This window comes from Petaurus breviceps, unplaced genomic scaffold, assembly GCF_028583685.1.
Source record: "Petaurus breviceps papuanus isolate PSGF00001 unplaced genomic scaffold, PetGlider_PUasm1.0 175, whole genome shotgun sequence".
NCBI lineage: Eukaryota > Metazoa > Chordata > Mammalia > Diprotodontia > Petauridae > Petaurus > Petaurus breviceps.
Window position 1 is genome coordinate 31591348 of NW_027185764.1, and position 23909 is coordinate 31615256.

Below are 23909 nucleotides of genomic sequence, written 5' to 3' on the forward strand. Positions count from 1 at the left end.
TCTGCCATTGTTGAAAACTGGGTGTCTCTCAAGAGGATTTTTCATAATGAAGCCCAACACAGCAAGAATGCCACAGAACAAGGTTTTCTCCCAGGATCACAAGCTGATAGGGACCCGAGAGGGATCCATTCATTTTGTAGATGAGGACACTGAGCTCCAGAAAGGGAGATGCTAAAATCTATGGTCTTCTGGTCTTAAGTGACTTGCCCGATATCATAAGGGGAGTAAGGAGAAGAGACAACGTTCAAATACAGGTTTTTTGATTCTACCAAACTGCTGTCTCATTACCAGCATGGCTGAATTGTTGTTGTTTTTAATTACCAATTTATTGTCTCTTTGGCAGAGAATACTAATTTAACCTGATGAAAGCAATAAAGGAGGCAAAATAGGTACTGACCCTTTCACTTATACTTGGGAGCGTTACAGAAGGATCTGCTCAGTGAAATGGTATGTACAGAAAGGCCCAATAATCCATTTCTCGGCTCTTCTGCTAGTTTAAAAGTCAACAGGGCAGCAGAAAAGACAATGACTGGTTTTCCAAGACTGGCAAAATTTTTCTTTTTATCCCTTTGGCAGAAAGTCACAATTCCAACCCATTTGCTTCCAACACACAGGCATGACCTGCATGATGCCTTCAATCACTCTGGATAAATTTCATGACAGCCATGTGAGTGCAGGTCTCACTCTGGTATTTCTGGTGAGAAATGACAGCACATTAAAGTAAATGTCCTAGTTATGCCTTTTCGCCTGATTATGGCGAGCAAAAACTGTGCTCCTGAAAACGGGACAACTGCGGCTTCATTGCTGCATTGTCAAGCGACTGTGGCAATGGTAGTTTCTTGTATGAACTAAGGTAAATTTGAAACTTTCATTTTAATCCAAAATTGCAGAAATGTGCTGCATCAGGCACATTATTTAAAGTCACTTTTTTTTCCCCTAAAGGCAAAGTACAAAAAAAACTTTCACCAAAAGTAAGTGAGAAATCGGTAGATTTTGACATAAAAATCAAGACAAGCTTTCTTCTATTTCTTGAGACAGTACAGTTTGTGATTCACAGGATAACTTGCATCAGACACCATTTAATGAAAGCTCTCAAATAAGCAATTTTATTCCTATCCATGATCGCAGACATTTACAAAACCATAACATCTGAATTCACCTTAAAAAATAACTTATATAAAGCAGTGATATACACAGCACAAAATAGTTCAGGGGGAGGGAAAAGTAACTTTTAATAATTAAAATGTAAACGTGAAAAAAGACGGAATAAAAGTCCCTACTTATTTCTACTTAAGATGTCATGTGATAATTATTTTACAATGTCCTGTGGATACATGTATGTATGTGTGCATGTATATGTCTATATAGCATACACATATACAGTACATTCATTGTCCCACACATATACATACACAGATAATTATTTGCAGTTCAATTTAGGGCAATTTTAATATGCCACTCCGTACAGTTGGTTGTATCACGTTTGGACCTGCTTTCTTCACAAAATAAGGGAGAGAGCAGGAAAAAAATCGAGTTGGTTTGGTTGTGACTGAGATCCTTTTGTTTGTTAAACTGTACACGGTGATGGATAGTTTTCTTCTGTAGTAGTTCTGTGAAGAAGGCTGACTCACGGTTGTTGTCAGTGGAGGCTTGGGGATGGATCACACACTCATTGTCATGCTCGGGGAATACTGAAAGAAAAGAAGGAGTCACATTGTCACCACAGGACTCAGACAGACATCTGACATGCTTTTCCAAAGCTACAAGAGTTACTGTGCATCTCCTTTTTGTTTCTCATGCTTACAGTCGAACCTCGAAGCGCAAAACCTCTGAGATTGTAAAAAGAGTAAGTTAAAATAGACTTGGCTTATTTAAAACAACAGTTTTTTAGAGTTGTCTTTAGGAGGCTACCACTTTTCATTTTCCGTTTGGCCAGAGAGGGGGTTAATTACTGAGTCTATGGAGGTTGAGTGGAGAACAGATATCTTTAACCCACTCTTGTGTTTCCTGGAAAGGCACCTAGGTGGTGAAGTGGATATAGTGCTGGTCTTGGAGTCAGGAAGATCTGAATTCCAATCCGACCTTGGGCATTTACTAACTGTATGACAATGGGCAAATCCGTTTGCCCCAGATTCCTCATCTGCAAAATGGGGATAATAACAGCACCTACCTCCCAGGGCTGTGACGGGGATCAAATGAGATCACTGCTACGTACTTAGTGTAGTAACTGGCACAAAGTGAGTGCTACATACATGTATCATCATTGTTTTTATTTTCTCTAACTTGTGTGATATATCGTAAAGAGCGGTGACCCTGGAGTCACAGGACCGGAGTGAGAATCTTGGCTCGGGCCTCAGTTTTCTCATCTATAAAATGAAGGGATTGAGCTAGACAGCCGATAAGGCCCCTTTCTAGCTCCAGATCTATAGCCCTAGTGCAGAGATTAGTGATTATGGAAGAATCATGTTTCCCTTCAGCAAAGTCCATGGTTGAGAGTATTGAAAAAGGGCTTCCTTTTTATACCTTTTTATGTTCAGGGGCCCAGAGTATCACTGCACAGCAGTTAACCACACACACACACACACATACACACACACACATCTATTCTCCAAGAATATAGGCAGAAAATAGTATAATTAAACAGTATAATTATTAAATGCCAATTGCTTTTTTATTATACTGTAATCACTAAATGAGGCTATATTCCTGAGTTCCTGAAAGTTTTACCCTCTGGTCTACTATCATCTTATCAAATTACCAATTAGGGGTATGCAAAAAATGCCTTCTTTCCCCCAAAAAGTGATTGTAGATTGAGCTGGGATCTCAGATCAGGGCTCAGAAGTTTATGTATTACAATGTAAATGTGTAATCATGACTGTCTGAAATATTCTGGAGTCAGACAATAGGTGCTTCCTGCCTGGGTTTATTGCCAGGCTCTAATTCTAAAACTGAAACTTGGTGAAATAAGTTGAAGCCAGGAACCAAGATAGTGGGGAAACTTCAGTCAGAGCAGATGTGCTGGTGGTAGGAGGATGGTAAGGGAAGGCCGAAGTGATTTTTAGAAAAAGAGCGGGGAAAAAAGAGTAGCCTGATTAGAAATTAGCTTGAGCTGGTCTAGAACGGAAAGGAGGAGAAACCACATGTAAAAAGAACTGAAGATTGAGAGAAAGCAAATTTCAAAGGGAGTAAAACCCAAGTAAGCTGAAGCAGATGAAGAGAGCCTCTACTCAAACCAGGGGAACATTGTACTCAATAATGGCCACATTGTGCGGTGACCAGCTTTGACAGACTTAGCTCTTCTCAGCAATGCAACGATCTGAGACAACTCCAAAAGACTCATGATGGGAAATGGTATCCACATTCAGAGAAAGAACTATGGAGTCTGAATGCAGATCAAAGCAGACTATTTTTTTTCTTTTTCTTTCTCCTGGTTTTTCCGTTTTGTTCCGATTCTTCTTTTACAACAAGATTAATGGAGAAATAATATAACTGTGCACTAGAGTCTATATCAGATCGCATGCCGTCTTGGGGAGGGAGGAAAAATTTAGAACTCAAAATCTTATAAAAGTGAATGCTAAAAACTAAAAGTTAATTTTTTTAAAGCCTCTACCCAGCACCTTGCTTTGACTAGAGACTGAAGGTTGTCAGGGAGCTCAGAGGTAGATCAGTCCAAGACTCTTATTTGACTGATAAGGAAAACTGAAGGTCAGAGAGCTTACTGACTCTCCCAGGTCACACTACCCAAGCAGCTGGGCTGGCACTAGAGCCTGGGTTGTTCATCTGACTACATATTCAATATTCTTTCTGTCTACTGCCCTACAATGGTCTGAATAGAGAAGAACATCATTCCTCTAGAGATCAGAAGATGAGCTAAAAGTTGTTTGGCCTAGAATTAAATAATGAAATCATGGTCTAGTAAGAATAGTTGTATCCTTGAAGACAGGGGGCCTGGAGGAAATGATCCGTGGACTAAGGACATTCAAGGACCTGGAAAGGACCATATAATTCTTTTAATATATTCCAACCCAACTGGGTAATGTTGATCTTTTTGTGATTTACCTCAAATTTATGTAGTTTTGTACCCTGAAATTTCCTAATTTTGGTGTAAAGTTTAGCTGTGAAGGTGACTTACCTGTACTAGACCACATTAGACAAAAGGAGAGGAAAGGGCACAGCAGGAGAAGAGGAAAAACTAGAGAGGGATTAGTTTTCTGGCAGAGAAATCATTCCCCTTTTTAACCACAGGGTGGTAGTGGGGAAAAGCTTACCAGAATCCAAAATCTCCAGGTTGAAGAATCTATCTTGCTGAGCCTTCAGTTTGGGCCTTTGGCTGAAGTGGGTGTATCTCATTCACTCACACGGTGTACTTACCATATAGATTCTTACAGATAAAAGTAATAATTTCAGGAACATAATATAGCCTCAGTTATAGCTTGAGCCTAACTAACAGAAGCCTCAATTAGCTGGATTATTTGCTGGCACTTTATTTTTAAGGTATAAAGGAAAATGATAAATAAACTTATAACCGATTTTTCTTTTTAAGGGAAAATTTCAGGAGATTCGCCCTAATAATTTTACATCCTGAGATACAATGCTCATAATGCTCCTGAGACATTACAAAAGTGGTAATTATCAGAGATCAAATACACAGCATTCTATACTTGCTAAGACAGCAAAGGATAACTATATATATATATATATATATATATATATATATATATTTTTTTTATTTTAGGAATATTTTCAAAAATGATCAGAAAAAAGGATATCCTATTTAATTTAGAATTAAATAGCACATTTAGTTAACCAGACCACCCCATGACTATTTTTGTTACTGAAAAAAAATTTTGACAGTGATAAAGTCTACTTCATTCAAATATTAAAACAGTAAGAAGTGTTTAAAGAAGATACTATTGCTTTCATATGGAATCTAAGAGAGATTATTAATGTCAATTTGATTCTTTTTACGTGAGTGTGTTTAAAAATAGATGTGCACACACCTCAGCTATAAATGAAATTCAAGCTATAACAAGAAAGAACACTTGTAAAATTTATTATCCTGCTAATAATCTCACTTCAATTCTAAAAGTTGAAGTGAACTAACCTTGATTTCTTGAAAGATCTGTGGAATTTAAATATTTGTGAAATGTAAGAATAATTTCATCTATTAGTGGTCACTAATAACTTGTAATCAAAACATGGCCTCTTAGGCAATTAGCTTGTTTACTTGAAATATGGAGGGAATAATTCATGAATTCACTAACAATGCTTGGTCTTTGACGTCTGTAATAGGAGACACTTAAAAAAGATTAACTGAGAAAAACATTCAAGAAGCTATTTGATCAACTTAAGCATCATCTGTCCTCAATAGCATAGAAGGAAAGTAGAAAGCTGAGAGATATTATGGCATCAAGCACTGATAGGAATTGTGATAAGATCCATCTATTAAAATTGGTTTTTGTTAATACTAATACTTGGCCAGTCTTGAGCAAACCACAAAGACTGACGTTTATCGTCAGATTGATTTGGAGCCTTGAGAACTGATTTGTCCAAGAAGGAGCAAAATGGCTAACAATGGTTGAACATTAGAAAAGATGAGTGTTGGATACAGAGAAATAAAGCATCAGCCAGGAACATTAAGATACTGAGAAATTAGAAGCATCTAATAAAATTTAATTTCTGAATAGTCTGAATAACTGCAAATGTCACTTTAAATGCATTTGGTGCAATAAACTGGATTCTGTCTATTATGTCTAATTATCTAGATCAGCAATATGCAATTTTCACTTCTATGGCAGCAAACTATTCATCTCATGCTGCCTTTCTGAATATGTAGCTTTTATTATAGCTCCTGGATTCTGGGAGAAGTCACAGAATTTATAGGAGAATGGGGGTGGGGCATTGCCAATGGTGCAAATGATATGGAATTTCTGACATTGTTCCCCATCTTTCAAAAAAGGAGCAAGAAATGAAAGGGGGAAGGGACTGTCTTTTTTTCTAGCAGTAAAGGGAGGGCAGGTGTTAAACAGAGTATCATATAGAGAGGCATAAAACATTCATGGTGTATTATACTGATATTACATTGTAATGTTTCTATTGTAGTGCTGTCTCAATGAAATGACTTACTGAAATGTCTGTGCCATCTAGCAGCTCTGTTCCAAGACTATCTGTGAGGTTGTTTCCCCTCAAATGGAAGATAAAATGGCTCTTGTAAATCTGTTGGTAGCACTACTATTTGGTTATTCAGAACTAAATAAACTTGATTTTACTTCAAAGCATTATCAAATGAAACGCTGAAACTATGTCGCATATACACATAGAGATACACTGAGCTCTTTGCCACCCGGCAAGGCAGGCAGAATCTTCAGACATTTCAAGCCTTTCACAGTCTGGATCTAGCTTATCATTCTGAAATAATACATTACTCCCTCACATTCATTCTAGTTCCAGACAAACTGGCCTATTCCTCCAGGACGGCGGTAGCTACGCTGTACAACGGATAGAGTTCTGGGTCTAGAGATAGGAAGCATCATCTTCCTGAGTTCAAATCTGGTTTCAGAAACTTTCTAGCTGTGTGACTCTGGGCAAGTCACTTAACCCTCTTTGCCTCAGTTTTCTCATCTGTAAAATGAGCTGGAGAAGGAAATGGCAAACCACTCTAGCATCTTTGCCAAGAAAATACCAAATGGGGTCACAAAGAATCAGACATGGCTGAAAAATGACTGAACTCCCAGATATTCCATTTCTAATGCTCTCTCTCTCTATCGCTGCCCTAACCCTGGCTCCTATTCAAGTGCCTTCTCCTCCAGGAGGCCTTGCCAGATAGTCCCAGTTAGTGCCTCCCATGATCACTCTGTAAATGCAGAGGGTATTTTGTGTACATCCTCTATTCGCCCATGAATGTTGCACAATCCTAGGAGAATGTAAAGCTCCTTGGGGCAGGAAGTCTCATAGGATGCCTGGCACAGAGTAGGGACTAGATAAATGCTTGTTGCTTAATTTTTATGTACAACAACTTATTCTACTTTTTCATTTAAGAAATATTTTTTCCACCAGTTTCTATTAATGAACTAGAGATTACACGTTTTAAACTTTGAATGTTGATTTTTGTCTTTTTTATCTACTCCATCTTCCCAGGGTATCCAACAGAGAAAACACTTAAAAGTCAAAATAAAATGTGTAAATTCCTGCTGATATATTGCAAAAACACTTTGAATCTTACTAAATTTGTATGTATAAGCATCTAAATGACATTTTACTCTTTCCATAAAAAAAGGGAGAGAACATGTGTGCTGGTATACTCTAGGAGATAAAATGAAACTCAGCAGTTTTAAAGGTTTATTCTTATAATGGTCAAGTGAAACCGGGGATTTAAACAGGGATATGATTTTTTTCCAGCGGTTTGAGGGGAGCAGGATCATAGATAGGAAGCTACCCAGTGGAAATCCCTAATTGAGATCTTGTTTGTAATATCATGTTTCCTTAGCTGATCTTTTTTGGAATATGAAGATAATACAAGTTTTGTTGAAATTACTTAATGAAAGAAATGAGTCACTAAGAAAGTTTTCTTTGGCACCAAAGACTTTTGAGAAGCATTTCCAAAGGTGAACCTAAATTTAGGGGAACATGTATATGAAGGGGCATCTTTGCTTCTTGAAAAGGTCTTTATAATTCTTTCAAAAAAAAAAAAAGAGTCCAGGCAGTGGCTCCCTTTATGTTTTGTACAATCTGCTGATTTAGCAAAGTTTCTGAGCTGGGAAGTCCCATTTCCTTGGTAGTTTAATATAATTATTCTAAGATAAGTAGTGTCATAATCCTGAAAGAATAGATTGTTCCAAAAATGTGTGTCTTCAAGTTGTCTGTGCAAAGCAAATAAAATTTGCATATTCTTTGCACTGGAAAATGTTCTCTTTATGAATCCTTCATGTAAAACAATCCCTGCTTTGCTTTGATTGCACTGAAATTTACTGGAATAGACTGGCTTCTTTATTTCTTTAAATCATTATGGCTTTTGGTTGTTCTCTTGTGATTTCGTTCATCCCAACCAGCCTGTATCCCATACCATTCCCTTTTTCTCCCCAGTTGGGATCCAATCAAAAATGTGAGGTGACCATGATATAGAAAGAAAGCCAAAGGGCTATAAAAAACTGTGCATACCCTTTGACTCACCAATATTATTACTAGGTCTGTATTTCAAAGAGACTGCAGAAAAAGGAAAAGGACTCATATGTACAAAAATATTTATAGCAGTTCTTTTTGGGGTGGCAAAGAACGGAAACTGAAGGGATGTCCTTCTATTGGGGAATGGTTACACAAGTTATGGTAGATTGTGATGTAAAACTATTGTGCTATAAGAAATGATAAAGGGGATTGTTTTGGAAAAAGCTAGGAAGACGTGAGCTGAAGCAAAGTGAAGTAAGCAGAACCAGGAGAACATTGTACACAGTAATAGCAATATTGTAATGATAATCAGCTGTGAAAGACTTGACACTTCTGATCAAGACAATGATCTATGAGAATTCTAAAGGACTCATGATGAAAAATATTCTCTACCTCCGGAGAGATAATTGATAGACTCTGATTCAAGCATTTTTTCTTTTATTCTTATAACAGAGCTAATGTGGGACTAATGTTTTGCAGGACTGGATATGTGTAAGGGGTATCATATTTCTTGTCTTCTCAATGAGTAAGGGAGGAAGGTGGAGGGAGAGAATTTGAACAAAAAATAAAATTTTGAAATAAATTAAAAATCAAAAGAAAGTCAATGGTACAACGAAAATGACAACCGTGGCGGCTGGCAAGATGGCAATCTTTCCTCATGAAGAAGCAGGGGAACAGGAAGGCAAGGATGATGCCAAGGTGAAAGGAACTGTTTGTGCTCTAAAAGGCAATTTTTTCCTTTCTGCCTTCTTTTATGGAGTGATAGGGAAGGGGCCTGCATTAGGTTGCTGCTCTTCTAAACTATACACATTAGCCTGGCATCTTAAAGACTATCCTTTGCTTGCATTTTGGGGGGAGTGAAAGATCCACCTTGACTTCTTTCCTTCCCATGCATATAATAAGGGGGTGGGGCTAGAATCTTTCCCCCTTCCCTCTCCTATGCCATCTGAATGGCTGGGAGGAATAAATGGTATCCATCTGAAGACATGAATGGCAGGGGATGGGCCTGCCAACTAGTGGAACGTGGCAAGAAAAGAGGAGATGAGTACCCCCAAAAAAGAAGAGGGAGTTGGGAAATCTTGTCCTCATATTGTATGAGAAAACTGGAAAAACCTGGCCTTCCCTGAGAAATTACATGGACTCAGAGGCTGTGGACAGGCATGAAGAACAAAAGAAAGCTAGAGAAAAAAAAAGCCCACTGGGTTCATCCCTTCAGCCAGCAGAGCAGCAGGTAAAGACAGAGGTTGGAGGGGGTCCCTTGCCAGAGGAAAGGTAATAGCTGTACCACAACTCCAAAGGGAGTCAGTCTCAGTGTATTCAAACAATGCATGGCAGAATCTCCAGAGTTCTCTGGTTCTTTGATAACACTGATACCTTCCCTTGTTAGCAGAACGGATGTGTCTTAATGGAAGAAACTGTAGAACAAGTATGTTGTATCTGGTTGGCCTGCTGCAGCCATGTATCAAACCAGTGGAAGGGTCATGACTTGAAAAAGGAGTCCCACAAATTCTATGTAAAGCATGTGGGTTTTCAGGTATTTCCTGCTTTCTCTATTCTCATCTTCAGACTAGTTAACTTTTTGAAACAGAAGCTCACATTATATAAGGCTTTGAGAACTACAACATTCTTCCCTCACAATAATATTATAAATGAAAAGAATATTTATTATTTCCATGGAACTGCTGGTTTTTACCTGGTCATGAATATGGGATAAATTTTCTGCTTCTCCCCATGAACTTAAGCATCATTTCACAAGATTTTAACAGACGCAGAGGCTCTAGCAAAGCTTTAGACACGGATATTTGTGAGATGAATGAATTAGTGCTTTTAAATTGGTGTGGGATGGCATAAAGAACAGTAGCTCTGGAATCCAAGGATTGGGGTTCAAATCTCATCTCAGACAATAGCTACCTATATGACCTGGGACAAGGTTCTTAACTGCCTAGGGCTCTTTATCTGTAAAATCAAAGGCTTGTCTCGGATGGCTTGTGAGGTCCCTTCCAGCTCTAAATCTGCGACAAGGCAGAGTGAGAGGCAATGTGGTCTAACTGGATCACTGGACTGGGAGGCAGAAGAGATGTTTGAGTTCTTTTTCCTCATCCATAAATTGCTATCACCTTGTACTAGGCAAACAATAAAGGACTATGTAATTGGGGGCTGCACAAGGTCTTGAGTCCCTGTGAATCATAACCAAAAAAATAAAAACGGTTCTACCTCTGGCCTCTGTGTCTGAGGTGCCTCTAGGAACAGCCATCGTGCTAAGAATAAGGGGAGTTTATCAGCAGTTACCGCCTAGTACAAATGCGGGGCCAGGAGGCTCACTTCCAGCTCTTCCCCGTTGCTTCTTTTACCACCACCACTCTGCAGCCTCTCTTCCTTTGAGGTTCATTCCTCTGTTGTCATCTGGTCCAGATCTCCGTCTTAGTACTCCACTGGACTCTAAAATCATCCTTTGCACCTTTCTAAAGGACATGAATACTTGGCTCTCAGTCTTTTCCAATCCCACCACTGCCTTAAGAGTTTGGGATTTCAATATATGTTTCAATGTTCCCTCAAACAACCTGACCTCCCAGTTCCTTGACTCCTATGATATCACATTTTACTACATACAATGATATTCTATTTCCGTGATTCAAAAGTACTCTAAAATTCCTTTCCAATTACAGCATCTTCTCTTTCCACTCTCCTTTTCTCTTTCTTCCCTTTCCTCCTAAACCTATTCTTCATCCTCATTAGGAAATCTAATCTCTCCACTTCTGTGTTTTCCCTGTGGGCCATCCCTGCTCAATCTTTTTTTTTTTTTTTTAAGCAATCGGGGTTAAGTAACTTGCTCAAGGTTACACGGCCAGTTATTTCTGGGTGTGGTACTAAGTATCTGAGCCCAGATTTGATCCCCAGGTCATCCTGACACTGGGGCCGGTGCTCTTACTCGCTGAGCCACCTGGCCTCCCCTATCCCTGCTCAATCTTAATTTTGCTGAGTAATTAAAATACATTGAATCTCTGGACTTCTGTTCTTATTTCCTGTTGTCTTGCCACTCATGAGCCTTGACTGTTCACACCATCCACCATCTCTGTTTTTACTCATATGATGCTGAAAACCACAACAAAGAGTCATGTAACTATGCTGATTGGGTTGTTACCCATGCATTTATGCTATGTAATCTCAAATGGGCTGCATAACAATCAATCCTTTTATTCTTCCTTTAATGATTCTTTATCACACTCCCCTCAATGGCTCATCTGGACCTGTCTCTTCTCAAATTTCCCATATCATACCTATTCCTTGATACCCTTATCCAGAAAAACACATTTCCTACTTTACTGAGAAAATAGAGGTCATCTCTCTGAAGTTTCCTCTTTTTTCCTACATGAAAAACCTCAAAAATTTTTCATCATTCTCTAACTTCTCTTTTGCTCCAGTCTTTAGGGGAAAGGATGCCCCTTCCAGGATAAGCTCGTAACTTCTGAATACACCATTATGCTGCTAACTCAAGCCTTGAATGATCCCATCTCCTTGCTATTTGAAGAGTAGAGTAGCAAACTCCCCCCAATGAGACTGAGACTTTACCAAGTCTCAGATTACTTCACTTTGTATCTCCACAGAACATGATGTCCACTCTTTTCTTCCCCTTCCTCTCCCTTTCCTGCCTGATTTTGTGTGTTGTCTTCTCCTTCAGACTGTAAGCTCTTTGAGGGTGGGGACTGTTTTTTTTTAAATTAATGGTATTCACAGTACACTTAATAAGTGGACTGGGTTGGACTTAATTGCTAATTAAATCAGTGGGAGCTGATGATCACCAAATGAAGTAGTATAGAGAGAGAAGAGACGAGGGCACCTGGACAGAATCGTCTGAGATACCTACTGTTAATGAGCATGACCTGGATAAAGGTCCAGCAAAGGAGTTTAAGGAGTGGTTTGAGAGGTATGATGAAAACCAGGAGAGAATAGAGTTCTGAAAACCTAGAGAGAAGAGGGTATCAAGAAGAGGATGATCTACAGTGTCAAAGGCTGCAGAGTCGAGAAGTATTAAGTCAAGAAGGATTAAGAAAAACCAGTGGATCTGACAACTCAGAGATCATTGGTAACCTTGGAGAGAGCAATTTCAGTGGAAAGATGAAGTTGGGAGCCAGATTGTTAGAGGTAAAGAAGTGAGTGACAGGAGAGAAAGTGGAAGGACCTCTATTTTTTTGGAGGGGGGAAGGCAGGGCAATTGGGGTTAAGTGACTTGCCCAAGGTCACAGAGCTAGTAAGAGCCAAGTGTCTTGAGGTCAAGTTTGAACTCAGGTCCTCCTGACTCCAGGGTCTGTGCTTTATTCACTGTGCCACCTAGCTGCCCTGGAAGCACCTCTTATAGATGGTCTTTTCAAGGAATTTAGCCACAAAGGACAGAGGAGGTAAAGGAAAGAGTTAGTGGGGACAAAAGTGGTTTCTCCTTTCCAAGTGAAGGTCTTTTCAGCATGGTGGCGACATGGCATATTTGTAGGCAGAACAGAAAGGTAGAGAGATAGAAAAAAAGTGATAGAATGGGATGACATATGGGGCAATCTTCTGGAGGAGAAAAGATGGAACTGGATTTCTTGAGTAGGTATTAGAGTTAGCCTTGGTAAGGAGAAAGGCCATTTCATCACATGAGATAGGGGAGAAGGAAGAGATAGTGGCAGAGGTAGATGAGTGATATGAGATGAGGAAAAGGGGAGAACCTATCAAAATAATGGCTAAACACAGCTGCCGAAGACCTACAATGAAGCATATGACTAACCTCCTGACAGAGATGACAGCTGTATGGGTTTGTTTTGCTTTACCAAGCTTTCTGTTACAAGAAATGTCCCCCCCACCATTTACAATTGGGGAATGGGATTTGTGGATTGGATTACCAACAGTAATACTAAAATAAAGAAAAGGAAAAGAGGGTCATTTTATATATATATATTTCAATGCATACAAGAAAACAGAAGGAAGTACAGATAAGCAGCATAGCTCTGACAGTAACATGCTGAATATATTATATACTTTTTAAAAAAGAAAGGAGTATTGAAAAGAGATTTATAGTTTCATAACCAATTCTTCTATTTTCTGCTTTGCATGTAGAAATGCTTACTTTTGGGTGCTACATTCAGGATAAAAAAGTTAAAAGAAAATGACTAGAGGATAGGAAAATAAAAGAACAAAGTAGATCATAGAAATTTATTATGGCAAGCTACTTAAAAGTTACTGAGGTGTCATTTTTATTTTAATTTGTCTGTCCTTTGCTTCATCCAAACACAATTTGCTTCCTTTATATCCCCAGCATTTAGTGCAGTGCTGAATAAATGCTTGGTGACTGACATATGCATTTTTCCTATTTCAGGATATAATGGCTAAGTAATAATATAATAAAAAAATACTTACACTCTCACTCTGAAAAGGATTTAAGAAATTTCCCCCCATTTCACCATCATCCCTTGGAGTGCCAGGCTGATTACTCAGGCTCATATTATTGGGAGAATTCTGTAAACAAGATATATATAAAATAAGGCATTGTTGAAGACTTTGCTTTGTACTACGTGTCACAAACAACTCTAGACTCTCAGGAGACAGACCCACCTATGTTTCTAATCTCAGCCTTCTGCCATTGAGTACTAGTTCATTTTTGTACCTTAACAAACACAAATATTTTCGCAAATGAAAAAAAAAGAAACAGCACCCACTACAACTTTTTATTTTCTCTCCTAGTTTCAGAAATAATTACTCAAGTCTCCACATTTAGCTCACAGACTTCCTAATATCCTGGAGACTGTAAACCACGTTCTCAGCAGGGGAACTATGAAGGGAACCTACCTACTGATGAGGCATAATAGGGCAGTAACTGCCCTTGGTAATTTTACTAATCAAACTTAAAAGGTCACTGTTTTAATGAGCATGTTCCTTTAATTCTACACTCAATTTTGCATAGCAACACCATTTCAACAATTTTTCTTTTTATGTGATGCATAAAGAAAAAGAGAGAGTGAAGTACAGTGAATGGCCACAAAAGGAAACACTTTAGAACTCAAGAATTTGTTATCTATGCTTCTTTTTAAAAGAAAATGTGAAGCTCGTAAGTTAACTGGAACTTAAAAAAATTTTTGCCATACATCTTAAGAGATTTACTTTATTATTTTATAAAAAATAAAATACCTTACCTTAGCAAAGTAATGAAATGTTGAAATAGGAGTAAATTGTTGCATATTGTGTCTAAATTGTGTCCATTGTCTCAAAATTGCAACATACACTAGCCTTGCCTTCACTATCAACAAATGATGCAGAATGCACTTCCTTTGGGGCTGCTAGGTGGCACAGTGAATAGAGCACCGGCCCTGGAGTCAGGAGGACCTGACTTCAAATCTGGCCTCAAACACTTAATACTTACTAGTTGTGTGACCTTGGGCAAGTCACTTAACCCCAAGTGTACCACCTTCCCCTCTCTGAAAACAAAAAAAAAGGAATGTACTACCATTTTATGTCCCAATTTTTACTTTTCACTTAAATCCGTACTTGTTATCTGAGATGGAGCTAACAGTTTAGGATTTGTTTCCTCAGCCCTGGTAACTTCTTTTGGGTATGGAGAAGAAAAGATGATCAAATAAGGCTACTCTGAAGTTTTTCAATCTTGAGTAATGAAATCAAATTATGTCAAAAACACTAAAGCATAATATGAATGTAGTCACCCTAGAATAATGTTTTGCTAACCTTTTTTTTTTTTTTAAAGCAACTGGGGTTAAGTAACTTGTTCATGGTTACACGGCCAGTTATTTTGTGTGGGTGCCAAGTATCTGAGGCTGGAACCGATCCTGGGTTTCCCGATGCTGGGGCCGGCGCTCTTACTCACTGCACCACCTGGCTGCCCCTGCTAACTTTTTAAAATCAAAAATTGATTAATGTGACTAATATGGAAATAATTTTATGTGATAGTACATGCATAAACTATATCAAACTGTCTACCATTTTCAGAAGAGGGGAGGGAAGGAGAAAAATTTGGAACTCAAAATCTTATAAAAATAGATGATACAAATTTTCTTGACATGTAATTGGGGAAAAATAAAATACTATTAAACTTAAAAACCAACCTAAAAATTGGTTGAGCAATAAGGCAGAAGTGGGGCTTGTATCTTGTTACTTTGTACCCTACAGAGAGGACCTGAAGTTGACTGGAACTCTGTGATTTGTTAAATTCCACAGTGCTACAGTTACAGCAAAATAAAAAATAGGGCAACAGTACACAGCAGAAACAGTGCAATAGAGCTTCTTCCTGTAAATTCCCACCCTCACCAAAAGATACACATGGGTAACCATAAAGTCACCCATATGTCGACAGAGAAAAACCATTTGCATTTCTAAAATGAACGTGCACAGACTGTTGCTGAAATCATTAAATATTTATGAAGGCATCAATCTTAAAAGTACTTAATAATAATTTATTAGTGATTTTTCATAACAAACTCTGAAAACAGGAATTAGATCTTTGACTTGGTTCAAATGAGGTTAATCAAAATATAACATTATTTAGCATCTTAGAGATGTACATTTTTCTGATTTTCAAATTAAATGGAATTAACTATTATTATTAAATATGATTATATAGGTGACAAACTGAAAGAATACATTCCAGGTTGCTCATATCTATTTAAATAAACTTACAAAATATATTCTACTCTTCTTCATGTCAAGGCAACTTCCCATGGAGCAAGGAGGTGCTCTGAGAGCTGCATTAGCTGTTTAATTCCATTAGGGGATTCTGCAGAGCATGGATTGATCAAATATTACAGTAAATCATTTCTTGATCAAATGGTTTACAGTCCCTGATGTTTATTTGACTTCAAACAAAGGGCTGACTCAAAATATTTAAAGCAATAATAATGTATTCTTTTTATGTGTGAAGAAGCCAATATAGAAATGTTAGCTGGTTTAGGCATCTCCCTTCTCCGTGCTCCTCCTCCAAATAAAGTATATGCGAGGGTCACAGGTCTAGAGCTGGAAAGGTTCAATTCTCTTATTTTACAGGTGAGGAAACTATACTAAGCTCTACTAGGGGGAAGTCACTTTTCCCAAGATCAACATTAACATCCTATCTGATATATTTTTAAAAACATGGACAGGAAAGTAAGTGACCAAGCCATGTGAGGAACTAAAAGCTTGAACCAGCCAGTCCTGCCCAGGTCACTCAGCCATCACCGAATGGTCATGTAATGCAGGATGTGCCATGGAAAGAAGAAGAGGTCCTCTGGGGGGGATTCTTATGAGTTCCTTACAGAAATTGTGCTCTAAGTTATCAGTGAATGACACAATGAGGTCACAGACCTGAACGGCATTCTCAACAGTGGCATGTGAGGGTGTGAGGTAGTGCTCACCCAACCAAGGGGATGAGCTCTTCAATGGTGTGCACATATTAGGCTCCAGCTCATCAAAGCAAGTCATTTGAGGGCGGAGTCCTCAGCTGGACTCACAGACCTTTGGGGGAGTAGTGGTGTAATGAGGGAAGAAGGTGCCCCCCCAAAAGAGCATGAGCAGAAACTGAAAGGATTTTTAGCAACACTAGGGCCTTGAGTTTCAGCATCTAAACTTTATTCCCTAGATGACCATTTAGAACACTCTCCATGAATCTAACCAATTCCATATAAGTGGTTTCCTCAAAACCCCCTGGCTTTTATTTAATGAATATGAAAATGTTATTCTGAGAAGGGACCCATTGGCTTCACCAGACTCCTCAAGGTTCTATGACACCAAAAAGGGGAAGAACACCTACTGTAGTCCAAATCCTTCATTTTACACAAGACAGGGTGGAGGCCCAGAGGGGTTTATTTGCTTCAGGTCACATGGTAGTGAGAGAGCCAGGATTCAAATCCATGTTATCTAAGGCCAAATCCAATGCTCTTTCCATTGTTCCATTCAAGCTCATGTTTTGCCTATATTTTTCTTGGCAGCTGGGGGCAGAATGGAGAGAGTGCTAGTCTTGGAGTCAGGAAGAACTGAGTTTGAATCCTGCCTCAGACATTTACTAGCTGTGTGACCTTGGACAACTCACTTCACCTCTCTAGGCCTCAGTTTCTCATCTGTAAAAATGAGGATAACAATCATTTGTATGTCATTTGGGTGGGTTTGAGGATTAAAGGAGATGGTATGTGGAAAGGTCTTTGCAAACCTTTAAGTGCTATAGAAATAATGGATATTATTACTAGCATTTCTCATTTTCCTCTGCTATTCAGTCTCCAAATATTCTCTCATACTCTCCATGAATAAAGTGAGTTACTGCTCTTTCTCTTCTGATAATTCTTCTAATTTTTGTCTTAGTCTGTTATGGAACTGACTACTGGATCACTGAACACTAAGAGAAAATCTATGTCTGGATGGGGTTGAAAAGACAAGGGGATTATTTATTTAGCCCTGGGAAGATTCTCACCTACCTCTCCTCTCCAGCCTCCATGAATGAGGCCAGGTTGGTATCTTCTCTCCTACACCTCTCATTCTAGGGATGAACGGATGCCTCATCTACCCTGTGGACTGATATCTCTCTCTCTCTCTCTCTCTCTCTCTCTCTCTTTCTCTCCTTGCTAAAGTTTTTGAGTTTGCACCTCTGCTTTGTCCCCATCACATTCAGGGCACTGCATCTGGAGCCAGAGGACCCTGGTTTGAATCCTACCTCAGCTATTTGGTACTCATGTGAACTCAGGTGACTTTATTTCCCTCTCTGGGCTTCAATTTCCTCGTTTGTAAAATGATAGATGATTGACTAAATGGGTCTAAGTAAAGTTCCTTTACAGTTCCATATATATGATCCTATTCTACCTTGAAATATACTTATTTGTATAAATGTGTGGTGTTCTCCCCACTGGTTTGCAACCTTTTTGAGGGTTAGGGAATTTTTTTATTAGAATCTGAACTGGATATGACTTGATGGGTCATGTAGTAAAACCCCCTTATTTTTACAGATGAGGAAAATGAGGCCAAGAGAGTTTATGGACTGGATATTGGCAGAGGCAGATTTGATCCCTCCTGACAATCCATTGCTCTCAAGACTCGATCATATTGCCCCTCTAAGGACAGTGAAAAATTACTCTTTTTTTCATCTTTGTACTTCCAGTTCTTAGTTTAGTACCCTGCTCAAAGTAGGTATTTAATAAATGTTTCAGTGATATTCACTCATCTTCTTTAACTTATTAAGACCATAAGTTATTAGGTTCTGACCTGCATTGATAGAGGGGGTTTCCTCATGGCAAATTTCCAATACCAATGAGATCACAAATCCAATCTATTCCACCAATCCACCTTACCCCTCCCCAAACCAAACCAAAACTAAATTAAACTACTCCTACACAGTTGTGAGAAAAGTGTTTTTGTCATTCTTAAACATTCCAAATGTGTATGTGGAGATGTGTGTGTATGTGTGTGTTTAACTCTATGAATTTAAGTTGTTATTATGTACAATCAACTCTCCATCTTGGAAGCAATTGCCTGGTGGCACATATTTCAATGTTTTTATCCATTCTGTTTTACATTGCTAAAAGTCTACATTTCATTTTTTCAAACACATTTTTTTGCACAGAAAATGTTATATTAATATGAATACATGTCTTCATTGTAAGAATGTGCTTGTAAGTTCCCTGTGTATATGTTACTATAGGTGTGTGTGTTCTCTGTCAGGCTCAAAGAAGTCTGCTTAATCCATTGTATAGCTATAATATTGTAGATTTGTAATGAAAAAAAAGTAGAAAAAATATTCTTTTAACACTGATAATTAAATAAGACAAAAATAATAAACCTAAGCTGGAAAGCTTTTATTTCTCTTGAATGCTAAAGCTTGAGGAAAAAAAGGGGGAAATTTTCTCTTTCTCTTCCCCCACCCCCACTTTGTTCCATTTGTGAACTAAAAACCACCATCATATATACGGCTGATAAACCCAAGAGTAGCTCAGTAAACAGTGGGAAGTGTCAATAAATGTTTAGTGAATGGCTGGATTGTCAGGTGGAAGACTGTTAGAAACATAGGGTAAAGTGTGGGGAAGACATTAGACTAGTGAATGGGATTGTAGGGAAAAAAAGGTTATTTTGCTGGAGTGAAGAAGTTGATGGAGGCTTTTGTGGAGATTCTGAGTGAGTCGGGGATACTTTCAGGGGCTTGAGGGTTGATGGGGCTCCTTTTTTATGAGATCTAGTTTCAAAACTTGTGGTTTTCATTTCCCTTGGGAAAGATATACTTCTAGAGCTACTTTTATGCTTATTCACCATGATTGAGGTTATTTTTGGATTCCAAATGGGATAGGGGAAAAAAAAAAGGAAAGAGAAGGAAAGAAGAATGAAAGGGAAAGAGAGAAAGTGATAGAAAAAACAAAGGAAGAAGAAAAGCAAGGTTTCTGATATAACTGGGCTTATAAGGGGAAGGATAAAGAAGGCAGATGGGGATCAATGAAAACATGTGTAAACAATTTTTAAAAGATTGCTTGCATTAGAACTAACTAGAAGTGAGTGGTAAAACAACAAATCAAGACAAAGAGGAGTACATGGCATGTGCACATGTTTTCTCCTGAGTGGGGGTGGGAGGAGGAAGAAAGGGTGTTGATGAAGAGATTGGAACCAGATTGAAATAACTGGGCTGCTCAATGAAATGATTATCTTCTAGCTCCGGTTTCCCCCTGGCCCACAGAGAAAAAAGATGAATGGAATTACATATATTGTCCTAATTTGGAAAAGCCAGCCTTTCTGAAGGTCCTGTTGCCAGATCATTTCTGTCACTTGGGTATCCTAGTTTCAGTTATAAACATTTTACAAATGTTTATGCAAAGGACAGACATGATTTTAAACTTGAGCTTAAGCCTTCTTGGTCGCCCCTAAATACAGGTGTCCTGGCTGTTTGCCAAATGTGTTGTTGCTATGCAAAATAAAGCAAGGTAGACATGCTCTCATAATTCCAAATTAAACATCTGACTTGAGGTCTTAATTTAAAAGAGTATTTTCTCATACAGTCTTATTTTCAACTTCTGGGGAGGTCATGCAGTTTTACAATAGTATAAACAAAGGAAATGAAACATTTTTTTTAATGAATTTCTATAACCTCTAGATGAAAAGCAATTGTCTAATGCACTCGTTTCAATGGTAGTGAATATATAGTTCCTATCAGTCATACCTACATTATACTATTATTCTGGTTTTTGTTGGTTGGTTGGTTTGGTTTGGTTTGTGATTTTTGTTTATTTTGTTTTGTTTTTTGGAGACTAGGTCTCCCTATCTCTTCCAGGCTGAAAGTTAAGCAGCCATTCATGGGCCTGATCTCACTGATGACCAGCAGGGAAGCTCTGATCTGTTCCATTTCTGACCTGGACTAGTCCCCATCCCTCTTCAGGTAGCCTTGTGGACTCCTGCTCTCAATGATTCACCATATGTGCCAAATTTAGTACAAACAAATGATCAGCTTACTGCACTGCAGTTCAGAACTCTCAAACACAAGCAATCCATCAGCCTCCTTCAATCTCCCTAGAAGCTGGGATTTTAGGCATGTGCCACCATGCCTGGCTACACTATACTTCTGACAACAATGGAATTTTCTTTTGCGTTTATAATAAATCCCAAAGTAGCGAGGTATTCTTTAGAAATAAAATGTACATATAAGTAAAAACTTATTTTTGGATTCCTAAACCACTGAGGACAAAAAGATAACACGCTATTGCAATATCTAATTTTCTCCTTGTTTTAATATAAAAGCCCTTTGGATTTTTTTTTCCATTTCAGGGAAATAAGAATAATCACTAAATAATCAGGATTGCCTAATATATTTATGGAATATAATACACAATTTCCTCAAATTTACCTCTTTTCTCATATTTGACTAAACGTGATTGCCTTTTCAAAATGTTATTTTCTCAGTGGTATTCATTTTTTAAATAAAGTAACAATATAATATGGCTAAAGCATTTATGATGTGGACTTGAATTAATCACATCAGGTAGGCTCTGTTAATAACCACTGGCATATTCAGGGGTAGTCAAAAGAACCATTTTACCATTTCCAACTGGTTTTAAACACCAAGCTATCATGGTCAAGAATAAAGCTCTTAAGATAAAATTAACAAAAAAAATATACAACATACTCACTTTGGAAATACTGTCCATATCTCCTGAGCCTGAAAGAAAAAAATAACACACACACACACACACACACACACACACACACACACACACAGGCACGTACATATACACATACAAAACAAAAACAAAAAATCTCTCATTAGTATTGAAGTAATTCAACTAAGATTTACTTTGCAAATTTTAGTATTCTGAGCCTCATATATATATATTTTAATGTACACATCTCAATTACTTATCCTCTACTGTGAATCTAAAATAAAAAATCTCCCCCTCCCTAATTTGTAGATAGGAGTCACTCCTGGTGTATGGTAGCAAATTCATGAGAAATTTCCACCCTTGGAAAACAAAAACAAATAACAACAACAACAACAAAACAAACAAAACCCAAAACAAAAAACAAACCCCAGAGCGAAATCCTTATCAGTGTTCATGAATAAGACTCTGGCAGAAGCAGACCTCTTCATGGAACAAATATGCCTTCACTTGGTCTGATTTTCAGACCAAGTCTCTATCCCCAGACAGATCTTTTTGTTTTGTTTTATTTTACTAGTCTGGATCTATGATTTTACTGGTACAGAAACCATCTAGTACAGAATCTCACTTCACTGAGGCAGACTAGACACTCTTTTGCAACTTTACAGGTTAAGACAGCTGCTAAGTGGCACCTAGAGCTTGAGTCACTTGCCCAAGATGCCCTGGCCCCAGAACTTGAACCTGGTTTTTACTACAAGATCAGTCTGCTAGAACTTTTTTTTTTTTTAAGTAAAATCCTATAGAACTTCGGAAACCAGAAGCCAGACATGACCAACAAGACCATGACCAATATTTTCCCATAGTAATCAAAACAAAAACTTCCATATTAAACCTTCTATACCTACATAAGAGCTTCACTGAATTACTTCATAGTTATGGTTGGTCTTTCAAAATTCTATTTTCAAAAGAACTAAGATAGTTTGTTCTTATGAAGATACATGAAAGAAATGAAAAATAACAATTCATTCCCTTTTCTGTACAGAGGGAGTATGGGTTTCTACATAAGCCATTACTGCAGAGCACTGGCCCCTATAGCATAAGATGAATTATAATTTAAAATAAAACACTAGTAATTTTTTGCATAATCATTCTAACAATACATTTTAATAATATTATGGCTTATTTTAAAAGCAGAAATAAACAGGAATAATAAATTCTTTCTGAGCGAGAATATGTATTATTGAAAGTATATTGATTCTAGCTAGCCATCTGAAATCATCCATCTACCAAACATATATGAAGTTTCAGCAAATTATTTCTAGTCTAATGAACACTATAACTAAGAACATGTTTGTAGCTATCATACACAATACTTTATTAATCAAAAGCAAAGTGATGTAGTAAGAAAATGCAGCACTTTTTAATAAAGGGAACATGACAAAGTGATCTTTGATACTTCCATGGGTGTGTGATTTCATTTATCACTGTGGGTACTGGTACCAACGATGGAGACCTCAAACGAATTGTGGTTTTATTGAGTGACTCTTGTTTATGTCTTCCCTTAAATCCTTCAGAGGCCCTTCATGAAACGTGTATATGTGTGTGTGTGCATGTGTGTATGTGTGTGCATGTGTGTGTGTGTGTGTGTGTGTGTGTGTAGGGGGGATGCTGACTTACATCTCTAGACATTGAGAGGATACCATTAGAGGCATGAGGGATAGCAATTAACCAGAGTCCCTCTCTACATGCCCACCTACCCTGCATGACATGCCATAATAGCTTGCAGGATACTCACATATACAGTGTGCCTCTCTATTGACCTTTTGATGACCCATAACTTAAATTCCCTGTAGCCTGTAGTATTTCATGGCTGGAAGCTGTAAAGCATCACCAGAAAACTCTTGAATTTATAAGATGGGACTTTGAGGGGAAGTTGGGTTCATCAAAAGCACTCCATAGAATTCTCAATAGCAATACAGCTTTCCTTTACTCTTCCTACTCACTTATGAGTCCAGTTCATTTTTCATCCCAAATATCTGTCTAAGGACTATGTCTAAGGACTATCTGTCTAAGGACTATTGGGTTGCCTATCCAGATGTAAATCAAATTCTGGAAAACAGGCTTTCTATAAATATTTTGAAATCCAGGCAAATCAGTAGCCGTGTATCCTTAAAAAACACAAAGGCATTTGCAACTATCAATGCACTGTAAATAATATAGTTTCCCTTTCCCTTCCCAAAGCCCTATCTAGGATTTTGAGACAGAAAAGGAACCTGAGGTTTAAGTTTTGAGTTTTCATGGCATAAAACTGATTGTGTCAAAATTCTTTATGTCTGGTTGTTGGTGGCAAATTATAGGATTGGTCAAACAAAAGAAGGTAGCTCCGCCTCTACATTCTGTTCAACTGTTTTCAGTCACGTCTAATTCTTCATGACCCCAATTGGGTTGTTCTTGGCAAAGATACTGGAGTAATTTGTCATTTCCTTCTCCAGCTCATTTTTATAGATAAGGAAACTGAGCCAAACAGGGCTAAGTGACTTACCCAGGGGCACACAGCCAGTAAGTGTGTGAGGTCAGATTTGAATTCAGGAAGATGAGTCTTCCTGACTCTAGGTCCAATGCTCTATCCACTGTGCCAGCTAGCTGCCCTAAGTTCTATTATATTGCTAATACCAATGA

The 23909-nt window shown here is 38.1% G+C and overlaps 1 protein-coding gene across 3 annotated transcripts in view; it reads right to left on the bottom strand.

The window, feature by feature from the left end:
- Positions 1–1078: 1078 nt before the first annotated feature.
- SSBP2 (single stranded DNA binding protein 2) overlaps positions 1079–23909 on the bottom strand; it is a 423889-nt gene continuing 401058 nt past the window's right edge. For all 3 annotated transcript variants that reach the window (XM_069085038.1, XM_069085037.1, XM_069085039.1), the window contains 3 exons: positions 21264–21292; positions 13552–13650; positions 1079–1691 (listed from right to left, as the gene is read on the bottom strand). In XM_069085038.1, coding sequence (XP_068941139.1) covers positions 1662–1691; positions 13552–13650; positions 21264–21292 — 158 coding nt within the window. In that variant the 3' untranslated portion in view covers positions 1079–1661. The remainder of the gene's footprint in view (positions 1692–13551; positions 13651–21263; positions 21293–23909) is intronic.